General features: G+C 47.5%; 8 protein-coding genes across 8 annotated transcripts; 4 read left to right on the top strand and 4 right to left on the bottom strand.

The window, feature by feature from the left end:
• Nucleotides 1-2,086: 2,086 nt before the first annotated feature.
• Nucleotides 2,087-3,991, top strand: Pdw03_0008 (Acetamidase; the record flags this gene model as incomplete). Its single annotated transcript, XM_014679041.1, has 6 exons — nt 2,087-2,374; nt 2,447-2,569; nt 2,623-2,775; nt 2,825-3,679; nt 3,728-3,812; nt 3,876-3,991. The coding sequence occupies 6 exons, from the start codon at nt 2,087-2,089 to the stop codon at nt 3,989-3,991; spliced, it is 1,620 nt and encodes a 539-aa protein (XP_014534527.1).
• Nucleotides 3,992-4,450: 459 nt separating this feature from the next.
• On the top strand, nt 4,451-5,251 carry Pdw03_0007 (Esterase, putative; the record flags this gene model as incomplete). Its single annotated transcript, XM_014679042.1, has 1 exon — nt 4,451-5,251. One exon carries the CDS (start codon nt 4,451-4,453, stop codon nt 5,249-5,251), a length of 801 nt encoding a protein of 266 aa, XP_014534528.1.
• Nucleotides 5,252-5,845: 594 nt separating this feature from the next.
• On the bottom strand, nt 5,846-6,514 carry Pdw03_0006 (Concanavalin A-like lectin/glucanases superfamily; the record flags this gene model as incomplete). The annotated part of the gene is made up of 2 exons (XM_014679044.1): nt 5,846-6,228; nt 6,334-6,514. The coding sequence occupies 2 exons, from the start codon at nt 6,512-6,514 to the stop codon at nt 5,846-5,848; spliced, it is 564 nt and encodes a 187-aa protein (XP_014534530.1).
• Nucleotides 6,515-9,802: 3,288 nt separating this feature from the next.
• Nucleotides 9,803-10,852, bottom strand: Pdw03_0005 (Alcohol dehydrogenase, putative; the record flags this gene model as incomplete). The annotated part of the gene is made up of 2 exons (XM_014679047.1): nt 9,803-10,512; nt 10,570-10,852. The coding sequence occupies 2 exons, from the start codon at nt 10,850-10,852 to the stop codon at nt 9,803-9,805; spliced, it is 993 nt and encodes a 330-aa protein (XP_014534533.1).
• Nucleotides 10,853-16,583: 5,731 nt separating this feature from the next.
• Nucleotides 16,584-17,543, top strand: Pdw03_0004 (Integral membrane protein; the record flags this gene model as incomplete). The annotated part of the gene is made up of 1 exon (XM_014682554.2): nt 16,584-17,543. One exon carries the CDS (start codon nt 16,584-16,586, stop codon nt 17,541-17,543), a length of 960 nt encoding a protein of 319 aa, XP_014538040.2.
• Nucleotides 17,544-19,444: 1,901 nt separating this feature from the next.
• Pdw03_0003 (Putative glutathione-dependent formaldehyde-activating enzyme) lies at nt 19,445-20,020 on the bottom strand (the record flags this gene model as incomplete). Its single annotated transcript, XM_066099476.1, has 1 exon — nt 19,445-20,020. One exon carries the CDS (start codon nt 20,018-20,020, stop codon nt 19,445-19,447), a length of 576 nt encoding a protein of 191 aa, XP_065957203.1.
• Nucleotides 20,021-21,163: 1,143 nt separating this feature from the next.
• Nucleotides 21,164-21,742, top strand: Pdw03_0002 (putative RNA-directed DNA polymerase from transposon X-element; the record flags this gene model as incomplete). Its single annotated transcript, XM_066099475.1, has 1 exon — nt 21,164-21,742. The coding sequence occupies one exon, from the start codon at nt 21,164-21,166 to the stop codon at nt 21,740-21,742; it is 579 nt and encodes a 192-aa protein (XP_065957202.1).
• A 3,526-nt stretch (nt 21,743-25,268) lies between these two features.
• On the bottom strand, nt 25,269-26,888 carry Pdw03_0001 (Prolyl 4-hydroxylase; the record flags this gene model as incomplete). The annotated part of the gene is made up of 4 exons (XM_066099474.1): nt 25,269-25,632; nt 25,699-26,440; nt 26,493-26,674; nt 26,734-26,888. 4 exons carry the CDS (start codon nt 26,886-26,888, stop codon nt 25,269-25,271), a joined length of 1,443 nt encoding a protein of 480 aa, XP_065957201.1.
• Nucleotides 26,889-27,095: the final 207 nt, after the last annotated feature.

Raw genomic sequence — 27,095 nt, 5'->3', positions numbered from 1 at the left:
GAAATCTGTTTGTTTTATAGAGTGTCAATAGGTTTGCACCAGTGCCAATATCTCTAGACAAATTTCACAACAACAAACCGATCAAGATCAATTTTTGTAAACATGCCCAGGCTGATGCTTGTTAAGTTCCTGATTCTCGAGGCGCTTACAGTGCGTTGCTAGCCCTGGAGTTCTAGCACAAGCCCTCACTGTAGACTGTGTTCCTCGGAGCGTGGCCACACAGGCGGCTGGTGGTGTTGACATGCATATCAAATGCGAAGATTCTACAGACTATACAAGCCCATACAGATACAATGTTGTAGGCCAGATTCAGTCGGCCATATACTGTTGCCTTCTTTGGACTTCGGCAATGACGGCAAAACTCATCTGGACTTGTTGCATCTAAGAAAATGGTCCAAGGATACCTGTGTGATTGCGAGAAAGCGGCCTGTCATGCGGCTTATACCATCTCATGGCTGTTTAATTCCTTGTCAAATGATCCCGCCAATTCCAACAATTCTTCAACTTTTTCCAAGTCTTGGAACCCCAATGTTTTCAGGTTCGGATTCCCCGTGATGATCATGCTTCAAGACACTTGTGATAGCGCGCCCATGGTTATAATTGAGAGTGGCTTGAGATTACTCAGTGTGATAGCTCCCCACACACGGATTAAATCAGGGGCAAAAGGATTTGTGAGCTTTGAAGCACCATCGGCAATTAGTGCGCCCTCGATTTCCTCGACATTATTGATGGTGATCACTCCACTGGTAGAAGAGGATATTGCAAAGGTTCCGTCAAATGTGTCGCAGCTGCTCAGCATGTCCGCATTGCTTTGACTCGAGATGGTCCCACCGGTTGAACCTATAGGGAGCGAGCTACCTAGTTGGCGAGACAAACGAGCAATACATTTCCTACAGGCATCGGACTTGGCGAAAGCTCTTTGCCATGCACTGGCAATCCTCATTACGATGAGCTCTGCAAAGCCCCAGTTACAGATTCGACACGACAAACTCTTCATGATAGTTGTGCTGAGGCATTAGGTATTTGCAGTTTTGAAAGGAAACAATCTAGAAGGAGGCGGTGTTGAAATTTCCCGGCCTTGGCCGATAGTACTTTGTTTGTCGATTGAGCATCAAGACTGGGCGTTTCATCTTGATCCCCGCTTCTAGTTCAAGCTGGTCCACCACGTCGACCGGAAGATGGTGCCACTGCCCTATTGGAGCTAGGTTGGGATGAAGAACCACTTTGGGTTGACATATCATAGTCTGGTAGGAGTCCAGAACCTATGATTTTGGTCACATGCTACTGATCTTGTCCAGTGACACTCGTCCTTGAGGTGAATGATGTATCGGATCGAGACAAGCATAGTACCCTAGAACACTACAACACGCCATTACCCGAATTGGTTGACGTGGAATGTAGTGCTCTAGAATAAAACACTCCAATACCAGAGCGGGTATCCTGTGGTCGCAATGGATGGACTCAAGGTCTTCATTCGGAGAACACATACCAGGCTCAATATCGCAGTGAAGAATTGCAAAAACTAGAGACTGATGATAAGCTGACATTTGCATTCTTTTTACCCGGGTCTTTGGCACAAGTGTCTAGGTCTCTGGAGGCTTGTCCATCCATACGTGGCCAAGGTGATCGATCGATTCAGAAATAACAGTTGAGCTGGAAAAAAAAATCCACTGAAGGGTCCAGAGCCTTCGGCCAGATAAGCCAGACTAGATGTCATATGACTTTGGGACTATATTGAGCTTGATGAGTAGATTAGGTTGCAGCTGCTATCCAAGATGTAGTGAGATTCTATAACTGCTTTTAGATTCCGAATAAGACTCATGGAAGGAGTACCAGGATTTGAGAAATAGCTACATATGTAGATCTAAATTTCAAAAAGTGAGGTCAAGTTGAGTCATTCGCTTGAATCCTGTTTTGCCATGTTTGATGCGGTTCGGTGCTGCAGCTTTCAATATGAAGACTTCTATCCTCGCACATTCTTTCTCTTCCTCTTCACACCGCATCAGTGACTTGATCATCATTTGCTCACTTGATCCCCTTTCTTCTTATTCTTTTCTCAACATCCAACAATCATATACCGTCAGAGATGGAGGCTGAATCCTGGGAAGTGCTTGTGCACAAGAAGCAACTTGAGAATGATGCTAAAATCCCAACTGCATGGCGAATTTCGGAAGAACTAACCAAGATATCTCAGACATCTGATATGAATGTGCTAGATGTTCCGCGTCGATCAGGAATTCTGTCAGCAAGACAACTCGAGATAACCGAGAACTATGATGCGACTGATCTGCTCGCCAAGATTCATGGTCAAGAGATATCTGCCTATGAGGTAACGGAAGCATTTTGCATTCGCGCTGCGATCGCACAGCAAGTGGTATGTGTTGACATGACCTCTCTCTTCTAAATCCATTTCATCCTGAACCACCGGCTTACAATGAACTTGCAGACTCGGTGCCTCACTGAAACCTTCTTTCAGCGTGCGTTGCAGCGAGCAAAGGATTTGGATGAGATACTAGCCCAAACAGGGACCCCAGTTGGGCCTTTGCACGGCTTGCCCATCAGTTTCAAGGTACGCCGACAACTTTGGACCGCAAAATTTGGGCCTACTGATGTACTATAAAGGATTGCTTCAACGTTGATGGTGTTCCGTCCACGATTGGATTTACCTCATTTATCAAAAATGGCCCTGTGAATTCAACCTCTCCCGTGATTCAGATTTTGATTAACTTAGGAGCCATCCCGTATGTGAAGACAAATGTTCCCCAGACAATGATGGTGAGTGCTCTTATAATCATAAACGTGTCAAAATTGCTCAAATTACAAGGCCGCTGACTCGCACAATTACGTGTTCGGACGGACCCTCAATCCTCACCGATCGAATCTTACCGCTGGGGGGTCGACTGGGGGAGAAGGGGCATTGATTGCTATGAGAGGATCGGTGCTGGGTGTTGGTACAGATATTGCTGGCTCCATTCGAATTCCAGCTATTTGTAACGGGATTTACGCATTGCGACCTTCCGCGGACCGCATTCCGTATGGGGGACAGACTAGCTCTGCTCGCGGAGGTCTGGCCGGAATCAAGGCTTGTGCAGGACCCTTGGCAACATCAGTCAGAGATCTGGAGCTATTCATGAGGCTGGTGACGAATGAAGATCCATGGCAATTGGATTCTTCCGCTTTGTTTTCACCTTGGCGCACCGTTTCCCCCAAGTCTGCCCTGCGAATCGGCTTCATTCAGGAGGATCCCCATTTCCCTCTGCATCCACCAGTTTTGCGAACCCTGAAAAGTGCAACTGAAAAGCTTCAAGCAGCTGGGAATGAGATCGTTCCCCTAAAAACACTGCTCATTCGAGATGCCTGTGCGTTGGCATTTCGCATGTACTCGATGGATCCAGCTCGCACTCCACTCAAGCACATCGCTGCCAGTGGGGAACCCACCATCCCTGCTTTGGCATCGACATCTCTGCACCATAACTACATGCCATGTGGATATGCCCCAATGACACTCGAAGGATTGTACGACCTCAACGAGGAGCGCAATTACATCAAGGAGGAGTTCCGCAATCTCATTGTGCAGGCAAAAGTCGACGCCATTGTCATGCCGGGCTATCAAGGCACCGCACAACCCCATGATCGATTTGGCTTTGTCCCCTATACCACCCTTTGGAATGTGATGGATGTACGTTTACCTCTTCTCATCACACGATGTGAGGCTAATTCTTTCAAGTACCCAAGCTGCATCATTCCGCATGGCAAGGCGAACAAGAGTGCCGACAAGGCATTCATTCGGAGTGTGAACTACAAACCTCCCTGTAGGTGTTTTACTTTTCGCTTACTATTAAGTGATGTGTTTCTTGCTAATTTTGGAATTTGAGATCTGGCTGATGACATCGAGGGGGCTCCATGCTGTGTGCAACTTATTGACAGAAACATGCACGACGAGGAACTGGTTAAGGTGGCGGAGCTTGTCTCCAAGGTTCTAAACCTTTGAGCGAAGGTGGGACTGGTAGAATGGAGGTAGTCTAAGAAAGTCAATTCATGAACTGAAGAAACGCGCATACAATTTTGCGAAGCTGCCTTGGAAAGGCTGCTCAGAATGCCAACAATCTTGGTGGATGCTGCAGCATGGTCTATATTCGGAGCTGCAAGGCTAACGAATCTTGAACTGGGAAGTACCAAATAACACTGATTTGCGGTTCGAGGAGATTCTACTGTGTAAATGTGCAAACCAAAATTGAATCAACTTCTTCTCATCCTTGGCCCACGGGTACCTTCGGGAAATTCGGCCGCGAGAAGTTGGAATATCGTTTCACTTTCCTACAAGGGATTTCCACCAATAGGAGAAATCAGTCTATCCTCCCGACATCGGAGTGCTATAAGTTCATTTCCAATTCGTCTTTTGTACGGAGGACATGATTCCCTATGACTTAAACGAAAATACAGGAACAGAATGATGAGCACGATCCTAAAAGCAACCGGAGTGGCTCTCCTCAGCATCCTATCTTATGTTCAGGCAGATCCTTCCGGTGCCTTCAAACGCTCGCAAAAGACTCCATTCTTTGTTCTGGTGGGTGATAGCACCACAGCTACTCAATCCTCGAACGGTGGAGGATGGGGGGATGGCTTTCTCAACACCACCCTTTGGAAAGGAGCCTCGGGTCGCAATTTCGGCCATAATGGTGCAACAACTGTCAGCTTTCGAGAAAGAGGTGACTGGGATGAGGTTTTAGCGACCGTGAGACAAGTTCGAGACGACTATCACCCATTTGTGACGATCCAATTTGGACACAACGACCAAAAGCCGGCTGCAAACATATCATTGGCACAATACACCAGCAACCTTGAAAGATTCGTGACTGAGGCTTCTGATGCTGGCGCTACACCGATTCTCGTCACTCCTCTGTCTCGGCGCAACTACCATAACTCAACAGGGACACCGCGGATTGTCATGAGTCTCGCCAATGAGACCATATCCACCATCATTGCTGCTCATCGCTCACATGCTGCCTATATTGACCTGAACAAAGCGAGCACCCAGTACCTCAATGCAATTGGACCAGAAAACGCTTTTACATACAACCTCAAGCCAACAGACTATACCCATTTAAACTTGCCTGGGAGTACTCTGTTTGGGGGAATTGTGGGCGAACTGATTATCCGGAAATTTGACCATTTGGAAAGGCTTGGATATCTGCGCGTTGATGATAAACTCAAGAAGGATATTGATCGTGGGATTTACTACTGGCCTTAGCTCAGCCAAAGATTGTGATCGCGGAGCACTACTCATACTCCCAGAGAAAAGGGACAATTTTAAGATTGAAGACTCTGTTCTGTTCTTGTAGACAGGCTGGTTCAAAGCCAGACCTAAAACTAGGTGTCCAAAGTCCCATGTTTGCCAGGTTTCGTAAGCCCTGATCAAACTACAGATCAAGGACATATGGCTACATCCCTTCCTCATGAGCATGCCTTAGCAAGAACAAAGCTTTCATCGAAGGATAGGTGCGCACTTCGAGATCCTCGGATGAACCAGAAGTTGCCTCTGTGTTACCAAATATCATACCAGATTGACAGTAGTGTCCTGCTGTCCTGAGCCCGTTGAGCAAACCAAACTGCATGGACCCAGTCAATAGAAACCTCGAAGCCATCTCCTTGGTCATGGATCAAAATTGTTGCACCATCTTCACTGTCGAAGCGATGGTCAATGTTGATCCGTTCCTCCTCACCCCATCATCCGCCGAACTTGGCTTTGAAATCGATTTGACCTTGAGCTCAGCGAATAGATAAATGGAAGATAGTGTCAGTCTCTGCATCGATAATCGAAATTTGGGTCATGTCAATGCCATCGTCAGGTTTGACTAGATCCACGCTTGACGACTCGAGGAGAATGACCCTGTCGGACGTGAGAGCTTGCTGGAATCAAGAGTGACATGAAGTGGTAGATTCGCTCTTGGTCGTTTTGGTCTGATTTTGAGTTGGTGGCCATGATTTCACGTGTATCTCTTCCTTTTGTAGGACTGGGAGCCCACCGAGCAGGTGGCGGGTCAATCTTCGCTTGCTTCAGCTCTAGATCCGGCGCTCCATCAGTACCTCCAGTGATATTTGGCTCTTCCTTGACATTCACAAAGGCTGGCAGAGTAGCGGGGTCTGTGATGTGTTTCGTGTCATTGCCGCCGCCAATGATTTCTAACTTCAGTTGCTCAACCTCGTAGCGAGGCAATTGTTTTCGTTCTACGAAAGATCAGTGGTTATCATAAAATGGGAGTGAGAGTCAATAGTTAGATGTGCTTGCCTCGAATACCCGCTAGTATGCGCACTTTCTCATGTACGCCAAACCCTCGTCGCGAGTCAAGGACATCAGGTTCCGTCCACCCCTGCGAAGCTGGTGGAGAACCGGGGTAATTGGGATGTAAGCGGTTGACTTTATGCGCGAGTTTGGTCCTTTTGTGCAGTGCCCACAGACTGAAGAACGATCTAACTCGGGCTTTTGGCTGAAGTTATACACTTCGGTGACCATGTCTGACCGTCAATTGCCTCAACGCCCTCTGGGGTTGGAGCTTTGGGGTTCAAAAATTCCCCTCAGCACCACGTCGAAATGGCTAAAGAGGCGTCTTTCCATTCACGGGGTGCTCTTTGCCAAATAAGTTACGGATTGTAGCATTGTCGGCAGTGATCTTATCCATGCACTTGTCAAAGTTAAGAGCTTGCCGACTGGCAACAAGTCGGTCGATTTTGCTTCAAGAAGTTTCAAATCAGAGGATCGTGTCTAGCTGGTCGAAAATGGTACTCTTACCAGCGATGCAAGAAGAATAGCGTGTCAAAAGAGGCAACCGGCACATTTCCGAAACGTCCTGCTAAGGCTGTCCAGCCGTAACTTTGAAAGAACCTTGTTAGTGCTTGAAGCGACTGAAATATCGTACAGCAGACATTGACAGAAAAATTCCTCTGGCATGACGCTTTGGGAGTGATGAAAAACTTCCACATTGTTTAGGATCCACTGAGGTAAAATTCCGGTCAGTTCCTGTGCTGTGATGTATCAAATTTATATACTCACGGATTCTATATTCAAGTCCTCATCAACATTTTGGTCTTTCGAGATTGGATTTGTGCTTGCAAAGACAGTGTAGTCCATAGGCACAGTAGGCGGTCGATATACCAGTTTAGCTGTAGGACCATGATTCTTGTCGTTGTATCCTTCGTGAGAGTTAAAAGGCATCGACCACTTTGCGGTTATTGACTGCACCGTGCCACTTGCCATCGCTGCTTGAATTCTGGTCCTCTTTACCCGGCCAACGGTTAGTTCCGATTGCATTGCCGAACTTATGGAGTCAGACTGTTCGTTACTTATCTGTGGGCGTCCAAAACTGAGATTAAGGATTGTTGATTCGAACCGATCCGTCCTCGGGCCTAAAAAAAGTGATAGTAGGATGTTTTGTCAAGTTAGGGATACGGCCATTTCGTGCCCAGTTCTGGAAGGGAAGACGGCACGATTCAGATTGATCACGCAATGAAACTTCATGGATTTACAAGAATTGAGTGATAGCCTCCTTGATCATGATATCGCACACGACTTGCTAGAAGACAATCAGCACCCAATTTGTCTCCGATAAGAGGGCTTCCTACCTCAAAAATAAGCACATATGGCCGGTGCCAAATTGGAAAAATCACATGAGAGTGGAAGCAGTAGCCATTTCTCATGGGCTCTGGGCTAGAACATCCCATCGCATAAAGGGTTGTCCATGGATGGCTGATCAAATGTACGTCAAACACTATAAAACAGAAGCTCATGACTGGAGACATATCAGCAAGTTGAAAGTAAGACAGTCTTTCTTCGGAGTCCAGCTTCAAGAAATCATCCAGAGCTAGAATTAAAAGATCCAGTTGCTTTATGTTTGACTAGTTGCCGCTCTATTCGTCGATCTCCTGCAGGAAAAGGACCTTGCGGTTGATACCATCATTAGGATTAGATAGTTTAGCTGGAAACTGGGCTTGATCTGGTAGTACTCGTGCGTAGATGATTCAGATTTCATCTTTTCTAGTGTTGAAAATAATGAAATTTTTGAAGCAATTTTTCGTTTGGGGTATCTTTTTCTTAATCGCCCGAAGGAGTGCATTCGTAATTATCAGGGAAATTTCCACTTAGAGCACCGCGCCGAAGCGAGTGTTTTTTTCTTATTTCTCGAGACTTGCGATGGTAGGACAGTGGTCAAAGCTGGCCACACAGCAATTATAAATCCACGTCGAATGAGACTTGGGGCACCAGAGTGCAACTCTCAGCTCCACGAATGACAACGCCTATTACAATCAGTCGTGTAGTGTGAGGAAACTATTGGCGACCAAAACAATACAGGTATTCGTCCCCAGCCAAAATTCGCTGATGCAGTCAACTTCAAATTTACCACTTATAGCTACAGGCAGCTGTGACGTCGACCTAGAGAGAGATGGGGGGGGGACTTGATCGGGCTCGGAGATCACTGATCAACTGTTGCACGGGATTTACATCTGGCCTGCATGCTGGCTTGGCAATTGACAGTAACTAGGATTCGTTGAATTGTCTCAGCTCTCTCAACTAGCCACAAGTAGTGTATTTAGAAACCTCAGCCGCGCCTTCTACTGGCCGCTACCCAACTAGTGGAAAATGGTAGGACTCTGATTGAACCAAATGGATCTTCCTTGTTATTGTGCCAGCCACTCAATGCTGCTGGGTGAATTCTCGAGGTTGAATTTTCTGTTTGATTCACCTTTTTCCTTTTGCCCCTTTCTGAAAATTTGCAGAATAAGGGACAAGGGCAACTCCAATTCATTTGGTTTGATCAGCCACCTAGCACAATCGTACTTGAATCTAACTGAAGATGACCTGATGGGGTCTACAGCTGGATAATGCTAGAATAAGGCGAGAAAATTAAAAACATGCAGGGCCAGCACCAGTATCACGTTGAAACATGTATATGAGCCACCAAGGAAAGCTAATTTGATATCACAATGCCAAATTCTGTGCAAAGCGTTGGCTTCTTGCCAATATTAGGATTCTAAAGTGTTCCAGAGCTAATAATCGTTACACAATAGCCTGTTCTTGCTTCGCGCCTATGACTTTTGGTGAGGCTATCCTATCCTACCAACCGTGGAACTCATATGCTCCCCTAGACTTGGCGACGATCATAGAATTTGAGGATTGGTCTTACTAAACTTGACAGAGGCTCTTGAATTATCGCCAGTGTCAGCATATGCAGAGTCAAGCCCTCATAAGGAACAAACCCAGTAGTCTGATCTGCCCTGATACTGACACTTCGTGAGTAAGACTGGAGATTATATCTCTAGCAGAGGGTTTTCGGTGCGTCGACACTAGGTTGGTGGCCTTCAATAAGGGACATCCTCTGAGAAGAGGTCTGAGTTTTTCTGTCGTTCTAAATCAGAGCATTCAGGAATCGAGTGCCTCCTTAAACGGGATTTGAAAACTGATGGCTATACCGCATCGCAGTCTGGAGTCTACACCCCCGTTTGAATCTCAACGTCGCTAAAATACTACGATGTTGTTTTATTTCTGACACTTCTGCACGGTTCTTCTATTTGTAGAAATCCCGAGAACGTCTACCTGCAGGTCTAACAATGTGCAGCTTTATAATGGTCAGCTACGTCGGCCACCATAATATTGATGGGCCTGGCAACGAGGTTTCTGCTCACTTTCGCTGATGTCTTTTAATTAACTACACTTGCCATGTCTATGAATTTTCGGCTAATAGTGTGAATCTAATAATACATGCCGGCTGTTTCAAGCCTCTTTATCGATACTCATCATCCTCGCTCACTACCGAACCAGAACACCGCGGTATCTCATTTTTCCATCACGCAGTGTCTGCATAGCAGCCTCGACACCATCTTTGGTCAAGGGGAAGGTCATGGTAGTCGGGGTAATCTTCTTATCGGCAACAAATTGAACCAATGTGCGCAGACTCTTACGCGACGCAACAAGAGAACCCTGGATACGGATGCCCTTGTTATTCATGAACAGAAGGGGAACGGGAGAGGGGGTCAAGTCGACCGTTAGGGGGTAGATCGAGCCATGCACATCCATCAGCGGGATGAGGCTCGTGTAGTCGACGTTGGCGCTGCCACAGAGCAGCAGGTGGTTCACAGGCTTGAAGTCCTTCAGTTCCTCACCCTTGCGGAATACGTGGTACTCCGACGCGCCGAACCCAAAGGCCTCTTCACGCTTCGCATCCGAGCTAGATAAAACAACGACGTTGCAACCCATCGCCGAGGCGATCTTGATGGCCAGGTGGCCCAGGCCACCGATGCCCATGATGGCCACACGGTCTGTCGGCTTGACGCCGTACTCCGTCAAACAGGTCCAGACGGTAGCACCGGCGCACATCAAGGGCGCGGCGTCGGCAGAGTCATAGCCATCCGGGATAGGGACAACACATCCGGCGTCCCAAACGACGCCGCCGCTGAAGGAGCCCAAGTCGTGGTCGTGTGAGCCGTATTCTTTCTTATGCTCACAGTATTGGTCCCAGCCTGGTTGATTATTGGTTTAGTACGATGTTGATCTTGTTTTGGAGTTGGAATCCGTACCCGTCAAGCACTTGTCACAGTTTCCACACACGTAATGCGTATATCCGTATCCGACGCGCGCTCCAACCTTGACATTAGTGACGTCACAGCCGAGCTGGCGAACGATACCGACACCCTCGTGACCGAGAGCCATGCCGGATGAGAGGAAGTGCTCATCTGTGCCGCAGAGACCGGAGTGTGTTGTCTCGATGTAGACCTCATTAGGCTGTAGGGTGCGGGTGGTCTTGTCGGCCACGATCTTGCCCTCCTTGGAGCCGCGGAAAACCTCAAACGTGACGCTCATAATGCCGGTGTTGTTAATGTGATTTTGCGTCAAAACAAGATGGTGTGAAAGAGCACAAGACAGATGGCACCCTTTTTAAATCAAATAGCTTCTCCAATTTTCAAATTTTACCTGTCCAGGATTTATCAGCGTCTGGTACCTGAGCTGTGCCGTTACCCGTCCGTTGTCAACACGGCAGTGCCAGTGAAGTTTCTGCTTGGTGTGGATCAAACGATTATCAAACGCATTAAAGTTGTGACCAGAGAATTCTGCAGCACGTAGATCGGCAAGTAGCCATCGAGCCTTATCACTAGCATTGCCGAGCCATCCGGCTATCTTCTGGAAGGTCCGTGGAACTCTGGAATTTCCTGTTCAGCTAGACTACGGAGGATGCTCCTCCGAGCCAAGTCTCCACTAAACCAGATTTTTGAGATGGTGCAAGTGGTGGAATTCCTCCGAAGTTAAAGCTTGTCGGAGACTTTTGACCTTTGGTCGGATTTTCGTCGGAATAGATATTATACTTTGTTCAATCTGTTCAATCTGTTCAATCTGTTAAATCTGTTGATCTAAAGTTCTAATGCCAAAAATATCAGATACCTTGGTGGAATGACAGTGAATTTCGTTAACCTTAAAATCGCCCCGACGGAAAAACTTGGTGCTTAACTTAATTTCTCCAGTGACGTCATCTAAGGCCTCTAGCACTTTTTTTCCCGATGGAGTAGAACGGGGGGTTTTGGCGGTGGTCAAAACTAGGCATACGTGGTGAATGTTCGTCGGGCGCGCTAGAAAGATTTAGACCCTCTTTTGCTTGACAGATACATCATACGATCCATCTCCGATAATCGCCCTTGGTGGATGATTTCCACTCCTGCACTTAGCGCTGATGTTGTTGAAGGTGAGCGCTTTTTTCCCTTGTGGGTAAGAGGCGGAAAGGGTACGTTTCTCCTGGGCTTGCCGGATCCTTGGCCGGCCGGTTTTTTTGTGTTGTTCTTGTTGTTATCACGACGTCCAATTAGCTAGTGATGATAAAGCGCAATCCCCTTCGCTTGGACTCGGTGGCCGGGTGTATTATGGCGTGCATGATCAGGAGGGGTTTTTTAATTACTACTGAACTTTTTTAGATTGCCTTCAAAGCTGACATACTTTCTATCACAACTGATTTTGGCGGATGTTGAATCCTCAATTATCGTTTGGTCCTTGATGTATAGACTCGGAAATTAAGCCAAGGGTGTTGGAAATGTTGACAAGCTCAACTACCTCAACAGATCACCGATCCAGCGATCCCTCCTGGATTAGTCGAATGTCGATCATCTACAGGACGTCGTCGAGAACGAAAAGAGCGGTGCCCAAGTGGACCATATGTCCGGATGTATTCCGGCATCCGCGTACATACACGACAGCGTCGGACTTCGACCGTACAGCCCCGGCCCGCCTCTTGCCACTTCTCGGTCCGAGCCGATCTCGACCTCACTGAACGCCTCCTGTCATCATGGTTGGAGTGCTGCCAAATCAATCGTCTTCAGCTCAGCTAGCCTTTCTAGATTCGTGGTCTCCGGGGCCTCTGCGAAGGGATGCTGCGAGTAGGACCTGAAATCGGTCTTGCGTATCTAGCAAACATTGAGTATCAACTCCCATTTCGACCCTTTTTGAGCTCAGATCTGGTTGTTTGGCGGTCAGTTTGCTCTCTGCAGGATATCCGACTTCGCTTAAATATCTTACGTATTGTAATGTTCCAGCCGAGGGCCCAGCTCCGATGGCCAATTTTTGAGCATACACATCTTCTTTACTTTCAATCAGACGACAGCTAATCAACTCCCGTCACTCGTGTTTCAGATAAACAAGTTTCATCGAACCAAAAGAGGAATAGTAGGCGTCTCTTAGGCTTAAGGCAAAGTTAGCTAGATTTTTTTTAATTGCATTTTGTGGAAGTAAGCGCAGACCACAACTGATTGTTATATGTGGGGGCGAAGGGTCAGATCAATCCCTTCAACTACAAGTGGATTGTGTATGTTGTACTGCATAGGGGCTTCTCGGAGTGTCAACTTGTTGGTCTTGTCACTAACATGTTTGTTAGACGGCGAAGCATCTTCCATTCCATTTGTACAAATATTTGACATTATCTTGAGTTATCAAGATGTCTTGCTCTCACAGCTCGTATGGTCAAAGAAGGCACACGCATCGATGAAAATTATGCGCATGGAGTTGATAGCTTTCCACCATTGGTACACATTTTCAGGAGCAATGCAGGCGTCATGAACAAAATTGGAAGTGCAGGGAAACTGGGGTAAACTTGTAACGGTTAGACTTCGGCATTACAACGAAGAGCATCATGTCAAAAAGTAAGTTGCATCCGACACTGGACAGCCGCTTTTGTATCCACCGGCTTAAATGCACATGAACAAGAAAGTAGGAAACTACGACAGCCAGCTCATCAGGCCAGCTTGGCCCGGCCCCTGATTTCCGCACCAATCGCTGGCGAGCCTAAAGCACCTTTTGGTTTGTTAATGCAGTCTATGGTGTAGACTCTGTCGCGCTGAAATAACTTTACCAACCAAGTGCGATGGGGGATCGTTATTGAACGTCATCTGCCTCGTTCATGGATGTCGTGACGGCCTTTGATGCCACAAGGGCTTTGAAACCGCGGTGTGCTCCTGTGAGGATTGCAGGGTTTGCATACTCCCGGTTCTTGAGGCAACCATACTTCGGCCACATGGCCAAGTGCTTGGCCACACCAGAGTTTTCAGTGATTCCCAACAGCCTTCTGCTACCGCCTTCCTGATTGATTATACCGCCTCTCTAAACTGACATACCGCCCTTTCTCCCTTACCGGTACTTGGCCGGCAGAATTTGGGGTGTTGACAATATTGCGTAGGGACTGTACGTTGCCAACTGCCAGGGCTTTGTAAGCCCACAGAGAAAAGGGTTCATCTAGCTAGCTAGGAGCGGATGCTACCCAATAGAAACCCTGCGATCCTTACAGAATCTCAAGTAGCCGTAAACCAGCTAGGGAATTGATAGAGATGTATTACAGTTTCTACCATGAAGTGTAGATGTAACTGGAAAATCTCTGTTGTGCGTGAAGAGAGAGAGAGAAATTATCTACAAGATGGGAAACTAAGTACTAGGAGCATGTGGTAGCATGAGAATATTCACATGCTTCCAACTGGAAAATAAGTCTTTTATCCTTCCCCTCAGCTTTCAGGCTCATAGTATAACTATCTGTTGAACGAAATACAGCGTACTTTTCCACTAGACCATAACAAAAACCAAGGTTCCTGTTTATGGCCTAGGGAGGCCGTATTTGAGGTTTGACACTATCTGTCGTGTGCATTGTTTCGATACATGGTTGAAAAAAAGGGTATTTAACACCGGGAAATGCTTGGACCTCCATGATGGCGCAGTCCATCCAAATTGGATGTTGTGTTTAGCCAGCCTTATCCGCACAGATCGAAAAAGGAGCGGATTTTGTCATTTTAGTTGGACTGATCGTCCCATACCCTATTGTACCATGAATTTTTTTGTCACTATCTACTGATGCACTCGGCCATCTGTGCAGCAAGACAATGAATGAGACTTGCGTATTTTCTGTAGTAGTCGGATTTTTTGTCGCCATGGAGCTATTTAGAGAGCTCCATGGTAGTTATCAGATCTAACAACAACCCTACATCTCTATGCTTCTTCTCTTGCACGGTGTAGACACGTAAATCTGCATGTATCAATTACTCTTGATGCCGTGACTATTTCCGATGAAAGCAGAAACCATGCTCAATTACTAAAGAACCGAGAATCGCTTCTCTTTGGGATTTAGATGACATTCTTGCACTCCATCCTTCTGCGAAATAGCTCTTGGCTAATCCTTCGGTCGTAGGCCGCAAAATCTACATCGAAGAAGATTATCTCAGGCGGCCCAAAATACACGGTGGCTCTACTATGGTCTTCGAAGAGAATCGCCTAAAATACCCTCGCCTGTGTGTTGTTGCTCGGCTCTTTTGCGAGCATCGAACTCACTTCTTTGCATGATACGGCAATTTTCTACCAGTGAAGCAAGATTTTGGGCTACCGTGGAGTGGAGATGCTTTCAAAAAAAATCTTTACGGAAGAAGTCCTCTTACGGCATGGGGACACAACGCAATTACGGCCCTGATTCGCATCCACTGCAGGAGGGATAAATTTCTAAAGACAACGATGAAAATTTTTCCATGGTCCTTATCGCTGAGGAAATCACTAACCTGTGATAAAATCCCTATTAGAGCGAGAGGTGGTCCACACTCACTCGAGAAGCGCCTCTCGTGTTACACCGTCAGCATTGGCAGCTGAACGAAGGACATCAAGGAGCTGTGATCTGCCTATTTCAGCACCACGACGTAGAGGTTGAATTGATTGAAAACGACGATTGTACACTTCTCTCGCGAGCCACGGCGATAGGATCTGAAAATATAGTCCGCATGCTCCTTGGCCAACTAGACGTAGAAGTAAAGGTGGAAGAAAAAGACGGATCTATGACCCTGGCATGGGCTACTCTGGTGCAAAGAGGCCAGAGCGCAGTTATGCAAGTGTCAGTTGAACGAGATGAACTGGAAATTGAGTAGATGGATGATGATGGGCACACAGCTCTTATGCTCGGAATATATGAAGGTAAGGAGATTGTACAAATTCTGGACCAATCAAGTCGAGGCCGCAGATTTGCAACACAGTAGTCACCTTTGATGGTCCAGATGGACCACTCATGACAACCATAGCAAGTACCACGGATGCGAGCGGGGTCGTCGTGTCCATTACCAACAGCAGCTACGTCGGTTTTCTTGGCATTGCCGCTGGACAGGGTTTCCGATATAGGGACTGGATTCTCATCTAGCGCTGCGGATTCTGCACAAGCCAGCTCTTTGCTACTACTGCAGATCAACTTCTATTCACTCCTTCTTGTTGCTGTTGAATTGACTGGTGGGTTATGATAAAATACAAGTAGATTTGGTCGTGGGTTAGTTTCGGGTCCATCTGAAGCTCACTCCAGAGAGTACCCTTTCTACAATCATTGGAGCACAGGCACTTCAACAGAATCACCGATGAGCCCTCCGAGAGACCTATCCAGTCTCTCAAATGAGCTAGCCAACGAATCTCTAGCGACGGGACTGCCATCAGGATGTCACCATCAATCAACGTCATGGCACTTGTACCTTTACATCAACATAGGCCAGGTGCTGTTTGCAGGTGCATACAACATGTGAGGGCAGTACTAAGGGTAGAGTTGGTGTAGACTTGAAAGTGTTCTTCGCTTACTATTGACATGGCGATCCTGCCGTTGAAGATCTGAACTCGTCAGATGGTAGCTTAATCTCTATGATGAATTCAAAACCAGTTCTACATGAAACCAATGAACGTAGCCAAAATGTACGGAGTAGAAGGTGAGGGATGAGACAGATGATATCAGGACTTCTACATGGCCCAACGAGAGCTGCCCGAGTGGAGTTGGTGGCTCAACTCTAAATGCACTAATTACTCCCCATTGGGGTTTAGCCTCAAACCCTCCACAGCGATCGTTCAAAACTCGCCCCGTTCTCCTACCCCTGCCTCCATTCTTCCCAATCGGAGATTCAGTCCAAGTTCAACTAGCATGCTCACTTTCCTATGAACGGCTTCGGCCCGTTGCGCAGCTCATCATTTCGAGCCTCTCCAACTCAAGCGTCGTTTTGCGATTATTGCTGGCTCGATCATCATCAATCATCAATCATCAATGATGACAGGTGAAACCAATATGACAGGTGAATCGGGACCTGTCGAGGTTTCTCGAGCGGTTGCAATGGTAATTGCTGCTCTCTTCGCCCTGGCATGTTGGAACGTCCTTCAAATCCTGGTTTCCATTTTCAACACCTTCCAACGCCGTCGTGGCCTTTACTTCTGGAGCATGGTGATCGCCACCTTGGGAATCCTTCTCCACGCTCTTTCGACATTTCTTCGCTACTTCGCTCTCGCCCCCAATCTCCCTATGTGTGTTTTGATCTGTATCGGCTGGTATGCTATGGTCACTGGCCAGTCCGTGGTGTTGTACTCACGACTGCATCTGGTCACGAACTATGATTGCTACTCCCGCTGGGTGCTGGGTATGATCATTTTCAACTTTTGTGCTTTGCACATTCCCACCACCGTTCTCTTCCTTGGGATGAATCTTGATATCGAAAGCTTTGTCGGTCCGTTTGCCATCTACGAGCGAATTCAATTGGCCGGATTCGCCGCTCAGGAGACGATTATCAGTGGTTTATACATCTGGGAGACCATGACAAGTTTGAGGCCTGTGTTGGCGTTAAAAGGACGTCGCGGTCAGAGAGTTGTTGTCAACCTCATTATTGTCAACGCTCTCGCAGTTTTGTTGGATGCAGCTCTCCTGACGACAGAGTATACGAATCACTTTGACGTACAAACCACCTTCAAGCCAGTGGCCTATAGTATCAAGTTGATGCTAGAGTTCACGGTACTAAACAGTCTTCTTGTTGTGATCCGCACAAATCCATCGGCCGACGTCATTCAAGACGTTGAACAACTGCATAGTGATCTTCACATAGACCCATGCTGGAGTGGGAAGCACCCTGACAATACTGCCGCTTACGACATCGATCCAGAAAGGTCTGATCAAAGTGATCGGGGGCTCCAAGTATCGCCCCCTGTAAGATCACATTCTTCCTGGGCTTCGTTGGACCATCACGTCGGGCCAGCTTGAGAGATCTCTGTACTATCATTTGTTACAATATCTTGCTTTTAACTATCAACTTTTAGATTCCACTAGATTGCTTTGGCTTAGCCGTAGTAACCCTTGTATCTGCAAAGGAGATCATCTTTATAAAATCACCCGTCAGTAGTCTTCTAGTTTCCATGAAGTAGCTGATTTTGGAGTTTCGAGGTTTCTGTATCAAAACATTTGAGTTGCATCCCTAAAACTCAGGTCCTGAAATGGCGATCACTTCTCATTCAAAGATATCTCACAGGATTTGGATAGATACCCGGCCATCGATTGACTTTCCAGGGTATGTGCCAACCGATATATTCCAAAGGATCTTTTTAGAAGAAGAGATGCTCCTGGGTTAATCCTCACCTGATATCGAAAAATTAAACTTGCCTAGCGTGGATGTTCCAAGGTTGAAATCAGTCAAACAACAAAAGATCTCTTACGAAGGAGCTGGAGGGGTGCATTCCATCTCATGCGTTGTTGGTGTCTTGTGTATAGGTTTATGAGCTATGACAACATAGGCTGTGGGTCTACCGGAAAAGACTGATTCAACACTCTTTGATAAATCAGCATCTGCATGCTCTTTGGGATCAATCCCAACTCGACCTTAGGTTTCGAGTTCTTTCTGCGCAGCACCTATTTAGTTTTTACGCAACTAGCTAGAATGGAACAGGTTAGTTGAAAATGGATTAATTGAAGTACCTCAGCTAGTCTAATTAATAATAGAAGGTACAGTAAGATACAGGATCAACACAATCTTGGACGGAAGACAACATTGAAAAATTCATGTCTTCTTCAGTCATCCTAAAACCCTGCTAATCCATGTTCACTTAAACGTCCATTTGGGATGAGGTAGCCCACGGCAGTAATAGAGAGGCATTAAGTGTAAAAGGGATTCTTCAAAATCTCAGCCAGTGAGAGTCTTCATGCTGGGAAGATCTAGATAGCAAGGTTACTACCTATTGTAGTGGGGGATGTGGTCCTCCACTGCACTACGTATTGGCTTGGCCTTTTTCCATTGCGCAGTTTGATTTTGTAATTATTGCAGCACGGAGGACCCAAGTAACAGAGACCTACTGTTGTTACAATATATGGTTGAAAACAGGGTACGAAGATATTTGGAGAAATTCAAAATTTTGGGATACAACCCAGCAGTCGAAGCTCGGACGGTATTCACACCTCAAGACGGCGAACGCGTCCGTACTAACTCAAAGCATCCTGAGAATCCGCGCCCGGAAACGGCCGAGAAGCTCAAAGCACGCATGTCAGAAAATGGGATCGATCGGAGCCTGTGGAAAAATCCACAGACTTGTCGCCACATGAGGGGAACCACGCAGGAGAATCAATTACCAAGGTTTGAAGTTGTGGTCGAATGGGAACGAGCGTGGGAAGAGACTGAGCATAGGATAAAGAACATGATCAATTCCAGACTGACCATTCAGGTTGAAACGAAGCTACCCTATTTGTTAACGTCAAAATGAACTCAATGGTTTGAAATCCAATGGGGATGATGATGTCGAAGCTGCAGCGGGTAAGGGACTTTCGAAAGGTTTCGATGGTTGAGGGAAGAGAGGAGAATACTTTTTTTTATACTACACGACTGTAGGGAAGCGGTACTTGGAGAGGAGATTTCTCACGAAATCTCTGGAGAGCAAATTGCAGGCCTCAGGCAGGGATGCAAAAGAATGTCTTGTTGATTTTCTTTCTACAGTATATATGGTAGTCTACCTAAGGAGCCAGCGTTCAATGTAACATAGTCCTTGTCAAATGTGTTCCTTTCCACGTTCCTCACCATATTCAAATTCCGAATTGCCAAACTCCGTAACCACCTCTCTGCCAAACTCCACACCTTCTAAGTACATGGAAGAATCATCATGCATTTCACTTTTTTTCGATCACAAATTGGCAAATCTGATGCCGGAATTCTGAGCCGTAAATGTGGAGATCAAATCCATCAACAATGGTGACAGCACGTCGTATGTCTGTAGGCCAACGGCCTTGAATTTGGCTCTCACTTCATCCATTTCTTTGGGGTGGGAACCCTGTTCAATGATGGATGAGACAAAACCGGCGAATTGGGGTTCTTGCCAGCCATTTTCATCGGACAATTCTACGTGCACAAAGTCGAGACCCTTGAAAGGATGATTCTTCTCGATACGCCCGAAGAGGTGCACCCCGCAATCCTTGCAGGCATTGCGTTGAATGGTAGCTTCCTTGTCCACAATGAAAAGTTTCGAGGCATTTGCAGTCACCGAGAGGGCATCTCGGGGAACAACGCCAACAATGGAGAAGAGAGAACCGGATGGCTTCCAACACTTGGAGCAGCCACAGGCGTGGTTATGGGCAATATTGCTACTCAAAGTGATCTCGACCTGGTCGGAGGCGCAGCGACAGTGGAGCTTCCCACCGGAGAAGCTACTAGAGCCTGGTGTGATGCCATTGTCGATGAGAGGGTGGAGAGAGCGCGCCATGATGAGAACTGTAAACCGAACGGGTATTAACTGGGGTCAAAGGAGGAATTTCGAGCAACTGTCGACCCCATTTATATTTAATTCAAGCTCCGACATTAATACGAGATTCCCCTCACATCTCCTCACGAGGGGTAACCGGGCTGTTATCCCGCAACATATAGGGACGGTGGTGTAGATTGCCAATTGTGGAGGATTTCGGATCCTGAATGAGGAAATAATTTCCTATCGCCTTGTTGCTCTCGGGATCTATACCGATCTTTTTTTTTTTTTTTGTGGGGAAAAACAAATTCGTCATCAGGGGTGTTGAATTCTCTTATTCTTATAACTTTGTATCTTGTTTTAAAATCTGCGATGGTCGAATAACCGAGAAGATTTAGCAGACATGTTGAAGATGGTGATGTTTTGCTTGGGTCACTGTAAATCGAGGGCTGACAAAGATAACCTTTCCCTGTCTACGAGCATGGACCTGGCACACCTGTCCCTGTATGGCGCACCACACCAACTCCCTCGCTCTTTAGGGATGCGGGAATCCCGTCTGGATACGCCACACTTGAAGAGGCGAAACTACGGTTCGCTCTAAGGCTTAACACCATCCACAAAGGTCACACCCTTGTCCGTCGCATTCGACCCCCGATGATCACCCGAGGCCGCGGCACCGGCACCCGCCAACCGGCAAAGACAATTATCCAGAGACTTGGGAGCATCCTCCCGGAAGTCCCAAGACCGACCCTCTCCCCCCCGCACTACTCACCGGGCTGCAGAATAGATCCTACAGGGGGTATAGATAAGGCGACCGCGTCTAAAGCTTTCCAAGTCTGGCAGGAATCACTCCCACCCACAGATATCTGCGTCTTCTCAGATGGCTCCGAGCAGTGGCAGGAGGGCATCAAGTACGTAGGCTATGGCTTCGTACTTATGGTAAACGGCACCCAAATCGACACTGGCGCTGGCGCTATCAACTCACGCTCTCATGTTTTCGACGCCGAAGCAATCGGAGCCTGGCGAGGGCTCGAACGGGCAATCGCGGTAGCTCCGCCTAGGTCGAAAATCTGGCTCTGTATTGATAGCACATCCGTTATCTGGTGTATTAGGGGGAATGCCTCGAACTCCTCGCAATGGGCATTTTTAGCCTGCCACCGGGCTATGGAACAGCACAATATCAGTCTCCGATGGGCCCCTGGGCACACTGGGATCGAAGGGAACGAAGCTGCTGACACCTTAGCCGGTGAAGGCGCGCTACGCGGTAGTGCTATAGGGATGGAAGCCGAACCCACGATTAGCGGGATCCGATCCATCTTCCGGGAACTTCGGAACGAGGCTCGCTTGCGCTGGTGGGACACGGTCTCTCAAAAACTCTCCCAGTGGTACCGACGCTGGTCAGACACCTACGAGATTGATTCACTGCCGGAACTCGAACTCCGACGACCAGCGCTCCACCGCTGGCTTGCCCTCCGCTCGTCGCATGGCGACTTCGACTGGTACCACCGCAAGTTCAACCACGAAGACGCCAAACTCGACTGCTCATGCGGCCGCCGAAAGTCACCAGAGCACCTCGCTCTCTGCCACAAAACCCAGAGGTCTTTCCGACACTGGCCAAAACGCCCCCCGACACCTCCAACCGACAGGACAGAGGCAGTCGCCTACCTTCGCAGCCTGGACCCCAAGCAGTTTGTTGAACTACTGGAGCTCACAAGCTTCTACTCGCGGGTCTGCACGAGGTAACTCCTTCATTTGTTTCCTCAACAAAGTCTTTTGGCACCCGCCAATCACCACACACCTGGACCCCCCGGGACCCCCCGGGACCCTCACCCCCATGATGGCCGGCTCACACGTCGGAGACAGCTGTCATCAACTGGCTACTCAGCCCTCGCATTTACGAATGCATGAACTGCAATCTGTGGAGAAAGATCTTTGTATTATAGAAACCATAGCACTGCACGTCCCAATACCCCATGGGAGGTCGCAGGAGCAAGTTTTCGCTTGCTCCCTGCCGGACGTTAAATATATCTACCTACCTACCTACCTACCTGGTACACCTGGACTTTGATGAATCACACATTTGTTGACTTCTTGACTTTTCAATTCTTTTCAACCTACAACTTCTTCATGACCGAACTCTTGGAAACCTGGACTCGTTCTGATGTCATCGATAAGGAACAGGCCGCGCGGACGGTTCAGGTTCGGCTACCACATCCTGGGAATGTTTATTTTCGCTGACCGATATTAGAGAGTTTTTTGTCGTTACCGATCGCGACGAGAGCTGTGCGGACTTGGGTTGGCTGCTTCTATTCGATGGGTTAAGGTAAGTGTGTCTCTTGCGAGAAACCGACCGAATCTAATCACGTTCCTCCCCCTTCTAGGCCTTTTGAGAAACCCATTGACACTCACTCCATAAACCCCCGAGCCTTGCGTGGCAGCCAGCAATGATAGTTTCCATCAATCTCGTCGAGACTGGCAACGAGCGATAAGTGTCGTTAGGCGTGTCGGCGGTGACGATCGTTTTGGAAACTGGACCATCACGGGTACTCGATCAGAACACAGACACAGAGATCGCATCGGGAGCTACGGCAAAGATCATTGGTCTTCAACCCTTTTTTGAAATGATTGATCTCAAACATCGACACGGAAGCGATCTGCGTGTTGACGGAGTTCATTACCAAACGCAAACTTCTTCTGTTGGTTGGACTAACTAAGGTGGCGAAAAAAACACAGAGCTCTCACAATTTTGAGAAGAAAGAACCAAGAAAGAACAAATCCGCTATCTCAGTTGCAAGGAACGTTCTAATTATATGGTGACGGTAGATGAGACTGCGCTCTTCCGCTGGGCCAAAAACATTGAACGAATCTGGACTAAAGCTGCACATATTAAAGATAGTCTCGAGGGAATTGTGAGAAAGGAGGATAGTGTACCTCAGTTTAGTGGAAAATCCATAGTGCACCCAGATTCCATCTGGAACTTATCACCATCAAGATCATCTTCATCATTATCGACATCAACAACATCTGCAAAACATAGCCCTGATGACGTCCTCTCAAATAAAGACCCAAAGCATTTCACCGATAAGGAGCACAAAGCTGCGAATATGATAAAGGTTGTGCACGCAAGCCCTGCAGCTACATTTAAGCGACTTTGGGGCAAATCCGTAGAGAAAGAAGACATGTGGCTATTTGGACCAACTCTAGGCTGCAGATACCTCTTTTCGTTTGTACATTGGCATATACAACTCCGGTGGCTTTCAGCCCTCATCTTTATATGTGAGGAGCCCGTATGGCAGTAGCGAGAATGATCAAGATGAAACAATTTCGAAGCCCAACACCCATCAGGTGGGTTCAGTTCAAATTTTCATTTATCAACTTCCATCATTGCTGGAAAGGACAGGCTCGCCTGTTGAGTGGTCAGTATCGCCCTCCAGCTGCTGATTCCAGAGCACTCTGTCACGCCCTGCAGCAAAAAGGCGTTGACATATCCCATGTTTCAATGAGTAAGTCTTATACTCTGCTTGCTGGAATTGAAGATAACACCAAAACCAAACCAAAGGCGCGTATACAAAGGGGCAGAGCAGAATTTATACCAAGGGGGCCTATCTGATATCTCACTTTAGTCCCATGTGACAGAAATCTATGGTTTTCAACAATGTGCAGGACGACCAATAGATGGGTATAAAAAATACTCTGAATTCTCTAACTAACTCAAATGACAAAATTCATTCCTTTTCCAATATATACGGACAAAGCCGACTAAATCTAATATGCAATTTATATAGACCGCGCTATTATAGCGGTCCTTGGATTTTTCTAGGTACTCGACCATATTTTTAAACTGTATACAAAGCTACTAGGTTCGCTATTCCCCCTAGTTTTTGAAGCTATTCCGAGCTTTAAGAATTACAAATTCTCTTACTTTCTTAGATAATCTTCTCACTAATTTCTCTTATCCTAAGTAGTTCTAAATACTTACTACTTCTACAAAGTTTATGCCTGGGCGCACTCCCTTCCGCTCGGCCAAAAGACCGTAACATCAGAGTTTTCGCTCAGTTATGCCCAGGACCAACATATGTAGTGGCGCACCAAATTTATCTGTGACACCTCCTTTATTAATAGGCCAACGGTTTACGATTAATTATTTATAATAGAGACTAGGTAATCTAGTTCGAAGCCGAATAGATAGAGGATTTGGCTGTAACGGATTAAGATCCTTACAGCATGTTTACAGGGATCAACTAATCAATGACGACTGATACGTCACGTATCAGACTGACTATGTTGTACGGGATCGAACTGAGCGGGGTTCGTCACATGATCAGTAACCGAGCGTGCCGATCGTTTTCCCTACAACACTGTGGAGGTGGTGAATCTTTATAGGGTAGACTGTTGTAGATGTTGCAGATAAAGATAAAAGAGTAGTAGTAACCGGCCCTTACAATTTTTTACAAATAGGTGGCAGACCCTCGCTTGCGAGGGTCCGTATTTTTTGAAAAAAAAAAATTTCTGGGGCTGGTTAGATTAAATACCGTCAATCAAAGCTCAATTAACCTATTGCAATCTAACAAGTTGTGTATAACTTTGCAGGGGTTTCTTCCATCCAAAGGGTCTGCAACACTGAATCAAGATCACATATTGTATGTCTCGAAGAGTGCTGATCGTAAAGGGTGTGGAATTAGCCCATTCCTGTAAACCATAAAAAACCCACAACCCAATCCCATACAAAAGAAATATAAAACCATCATGGAGTACACCCTCCACTTCACACACACACACTATCTCTCTCTCTCTTTGTATTCCCCCCCCCCCCTGACCTCAGTTTCAATTGATGTTGTGGTTTCACGGGCCAGTTGATTGGCATAGTAGTCGACTCTGGCTAATGCCTATCGTCTTCCACACCTAGGTCCATTGCCGTAAGGCCTATTGGTTCGTCGTCGTCGTTGTCCCCAGGAAATATATACTGGAACTATTGGAGGAGACCTGTGCGGTGCATGAAGTTGGCCACGTAGCGGGTGACCTGCGGGTTAGGCATGATTTTATTATCATAGACTGGGCAATTAACGCTACATGATGTACCCGTTGCTCTATTAAGATGCTCAGTGTCATGAGTTCAAGCAAACGTTGATGCGCAAGGGATGGTTTTCAGTCATTCTAGCAATTCTCATTGCGATCTTCAAACAGGTACATACCTTGGCACACCTGAGAGCTCTCATTTAGACCATTAAAATGGCGAAAGGCCAATTCTACACAACTCGTATCTAGATCATCACTCCTCGGAAGGCTTCACATCATACTCTACGTCGGTCCGAATGATATATTTTGCCCCCTTCCTGACCCCTGTGCCTTCATGCAACAAGGCTCCATTCGACTCCCCATGTGGGAATATAGCAACAGCTCCCATCACAGGTCGCACCGGGTATCCATTTAACGTTCCCTCCCGCGGGGCTGGCATGAAGAATGTCGTCTCTCCACCCTCAAAGTCATCATTGAGATATAGTAGGAAGGTGTACATCGAGCTCTGCTTTTTTTCCTCGGGCGAAGCGTCATACACATATGTGTCATCCGGGAGAATGCCAGACGGTGGCCAGGCTCCGTCAATGTGGCAGCGATATTCGGCTCCGGGGACGTACCTGTACACACGGAAGCGACGATTGATGCCTCGGACCTTGCGCCCGTTGATGGAGGGTGGCACATACGGGGAAATTCGCGCCCAAAGCGTGTCGTGGAATGTGGTGTCGATGATCCAATAAAAGTTGTGGGCTAGAATGCTGATGTCTCCATCTTCGCGGAGGGGCGCGTCCGGCAAGAAATTGACAGATTCACCGGCAGCGATGATCGCCTTGCACTCAGCAGCGGATAGCACATTGAGAGCGAGGCCGAGGCCTCGCACAGCAGGATGTTTGTGGTATGTTATGTGAGGGCCGACCGGAGCCAGTGGGACGGCGTTCGGGGCGGTGGTATAGAGGATGGCGGGATGGTGGTTTGGGGGTTTGCGGAGCGGGCCAGGGGTTTGTTCGATAATGCGGAGGGCGGAAGGAGACTTCGGCGCCTCTTCCAAAATTGATTTGTCGAGGACTGAGGCGTAGACCGGGAGTGGTGTTGTCGAGGGGCGGAGGTCCCAGGTAGACTGGAAGGCGATGGGATTGGTCGAGTCAACGGCGTTCGTGTTGGTATCAACCGGGGTGCTGACGCGCAGGATAGCATCAAGCACACCCAAGATTTCCATTTCTTTCACACTGCGCCGAGGGTTGTCATGAACCTGCCCCTTGGACTGTGTCGAGAGGCCGCTGACAACATCCAGATCTCGTACCCAGCGACACAAGGCTCCGATCTTGGGTTCTTCCCCCCGAATCCTCATCTCTGCAAGCAAGATCCTAGCTTCAACATATTTCTCATCCGCCAATGCTCCGGTTATTCGGGCTGTCAAGTTGGCGCCCTCTATCGTAGACGTGATTAGTTTTAGTCTTTGGGCAGGCACAACGCGACATACCAGCGGTGTTGACGCCTGTAGTGCATTTCTGGCGGAAGTCATAGACTGCGACTCGGAGGTTCTTGCACGCCTTCGACTTTGTGAGGCTGGGATATTGTGCAAGCGCCATCAGCGTCTCGATTGTGATGTCGAGTTCTTCATCTGAGACGACGGCATTGAGATGTGTGGACTCGAGATGGACGCTGTCGGGAGGCGGTGTTAGATTTGGGACTGACTTGGGAAGCTTTTGTGGAAGGTCAACTTGTGCGTTGCGCTTGCGCTTGTGTGCTTTGGACTTGGCCATTGTTTTTTATATCGGTTGGACAATTCAGGTGTTCTCGAGTCTACGGAGTTTTTGCCCGAAGATTCCGACAGAAACTCTGGGGCGAGGTCTGTGACTCGGATTTGTTGGATCATGTGACTACGGCAGCCGATTTGGACCAAATTTGACAATGCTTATTAATTTTTTTAGGGCTTAGGGCTTAGGGCTTAGGGCTTAGGGCTTAGGGCTTAGGGCTTAGGGCTTAGGGCTTAGGGCTTAGGGCTTAGGGCTTAGGGCTTAGGGCTTAGGGCTTAGGGCTTAGGGCTTAGGGCTTAGGGCTTAGGGCTTAGGGCTTAGGGCTT

This window comes from Penicillium digitatum, chromosome 4, assembly GCF_016767815.1.
Source record: "Penicillium digitatum chromosome 4, complete sequence".
In the NCBI taxonomy this organism is placed as follows: Eukaryota; Fungi; Ascomycota; class Eurotiomycetes; order Eurotiales; family Aspergillaceae; genus Penicillium; species Penicillium digitatum.
This window is presented reverse-complemented; position numbering and strand designations above follow the sequence as displayed.